The sequence below is a fragment of the Acanthisitta chloris genome, unplaced genomic scaffold (assembly GCF_000695815.1).
Source record: "Acanthisitta chloris isolate BGI_N310 unplaced genomic scaffold, ASM69581v1 scaffold18453, whole genome shotgun sequence".
Lineage (NCBI taxonomy): Eukaryota > Metazoa > Chordata > Aves > Passeriformes > Acanthisittidae > Acanthisitta > Acanthisitta chloris.
This window is the reverse complement of record NW_008665609.1, coordinates 1-1,987: the sequence shown is the minus strand read 5'-3', so window position 1 is coordinate 1,987 and position 1,987 is coordinate 1. Positions and strand designations below refer to the sequence as shown.

Sequence of the window (1,987 nt, the reverse complement as noted above, 5' to 3'; positions counted from 1 at the left end):
CGTACTAGGGCCCAGAAAAGGGCTCTGTGGTCCCTTTCTTGCTGGAGCTTCTTCCCAGGGAGAGGCAGAGAGTGTTCCTCCCAGCCGCAGCCCACGCCCACAACTAGCGCATGGACCTGGGGAGGGTGGGAAGCAGGGAGGAAGGACGAACTCGAACCAACTCAAGACAGAACCTGGCACTCGGCGCCTGGGGAGCACAAATCAGCTTGTCACTCTGTGGATCTGCGGTCAGAGAGTCGGATTCAGATTTAGCAATACAAGAGAGGAACCCGTGACGATGCCATGGAGGTGGAGGGGTAGGACCGGGAGGCGTGGAGGAACAGGAGCACGCGAGACAGATGGCAGCTGAGGGCAAGAGGGCAAGCTGCGTGGCCAGAGAAAGCTTTCCACAAACAGACAGCATGCTGCAGGGTCCACAACCACATGCTTCAAACACAATACCCAGGTGAGACCAACCACTGCTGGGGAGGGGTGGAGTGACCCCCCCTCGCCCTCCTGTGGGCACCCCAGTGGGGACTCACCATCCTCTGTGGGGATGTAGATGTTGAGGTACAGACAGTCCTCGTTGGGGTCCTGGATGTACGTGGCCACGATATCCAAATTGGAGGTAAACCAGATGGGCAGCATGATCTCAGGAACGGCGTTGTGGATGTTCTGGGGGCAGACTGGAGAGAAATGGGTAGCGTTCCTGATGCCCGACCAGGATGGTGGTGGCTCGGGGGGCATGAACCTCTTCTCCCCGATGGGGGGGGCAGCATAAGGAACCCCCAGGTACTGGTCCACGGGCCCCAGAATCTCACTGGGCAATGGCACGCGCACCCCTCGTAACTTCCCATAGTGCGTGTTGACAGTTGGCGAGTAGACCTGGCCCTCCATCCGCAGAACCATCGAGGCAAAGCTCAGGACCCAGAGGGTGAGACGCAGGTCCCAGCTGGCCACCAGCTCAGGCACTTGGAGAACAGGGGGGGAGAAAGGGCTTCTCCAGAGTATCATCCACATTGTCTGGGAGAAACAGCACCAACATCCAGGCCTGAAGCTCCTGGGGCGAGGGCTCAGGGCATCCCCATCACACCAAGCCTCCAATTTGCCCACCGTGAACAGACGGAACCGGAGAGCCAGGAGTCAGGAGTGCGCAGCCCAGACACACCTTCCGCTGGATAAGTTGGGAACACGGACGCAGGGAGATGTGCCACCGGCTCCTCACAGCCTCCCAGCTGCCTGCTGCTGCCTGCCTGCCAACGGCCCAGCCCGGAGGTGGCTGCTGATACTGTGGAGAGATGGAGGGAATTAACAGCAGACTTGCTCTGGGAAGAGTCGAAGACCTGCAACGCAGAAGAAGCCAGGATCCCTGGCTGACCCTCCCACCCATGGGTGCTCATTGGCTCTGCCACTACCCAGGCAGGTGCCTTTGGGAGCAGGCAAACGTGGGCAGCACAAGTAGAGCATGTGCAGACACATCCCATGTGTCCATCTGTGCCTACAGAGCCTGCCCCAGTGCTCAGGGGCCGGTCCTGCCCCCGCCCTGCCCAGGTGAGCACCACAGCCATCCTGGGCAGCAGCACAGTGCTCTTGTTCTATGCTGCAGTGTATCAGCAGCAGATTATGAGTACCAGGATAAGCAGGACAGTGCCACGTCCCTCCCCACAAGGAGCCTGTTGGACACCACTGGTGCAAACCACAGCCCCTGCACAAGAGCCCACTGGCACCTCTCCTCTCCTGGCTGAGCTGGACCTGCCTGCGTTCCCACACCATGCAACTTGTGCTCCTTGCCTGGGCTTCATCCCAGCATTGCTCCCGGTTCAGGTGTCACCACCCCACCTCATACAACAGCAAACTAGACCCACATGTCCTACACCCAGGCACCCATCTCACCCGGCCACATCCTCTCCAGACAGCTTTCCCCCTCCGTGTGCCACTGGCCGAAGCAGTGAGAGCCCAGGCAGGACCCGGGTGCGGGGCGGGCAGGATGGGAACAGCCGGAGGGCTT

At 60.4% G+C, this 1,987-nt stretch overlaps 1 protein-coding gene across 1 annotated transcript in view; it reads right to left on the bottom strand.

Moving 5' to 3' along the window:
- LOC103799499 (neuroligin-3-like) overlaps window positions 1–999 on the bottom strand; it is a 19,227-nt gene extending 18,228 nt beyond the window's left edge. The window contains 1 exon segment of the mRNA XM_009071824.1: window positions 522–999. Coding sequence (XP_009070072.1) covers window positions 522–999 — 478 coding nt within the window.
- Window positions 1,000–1,987: the final 988 nt, after the last annotated feature.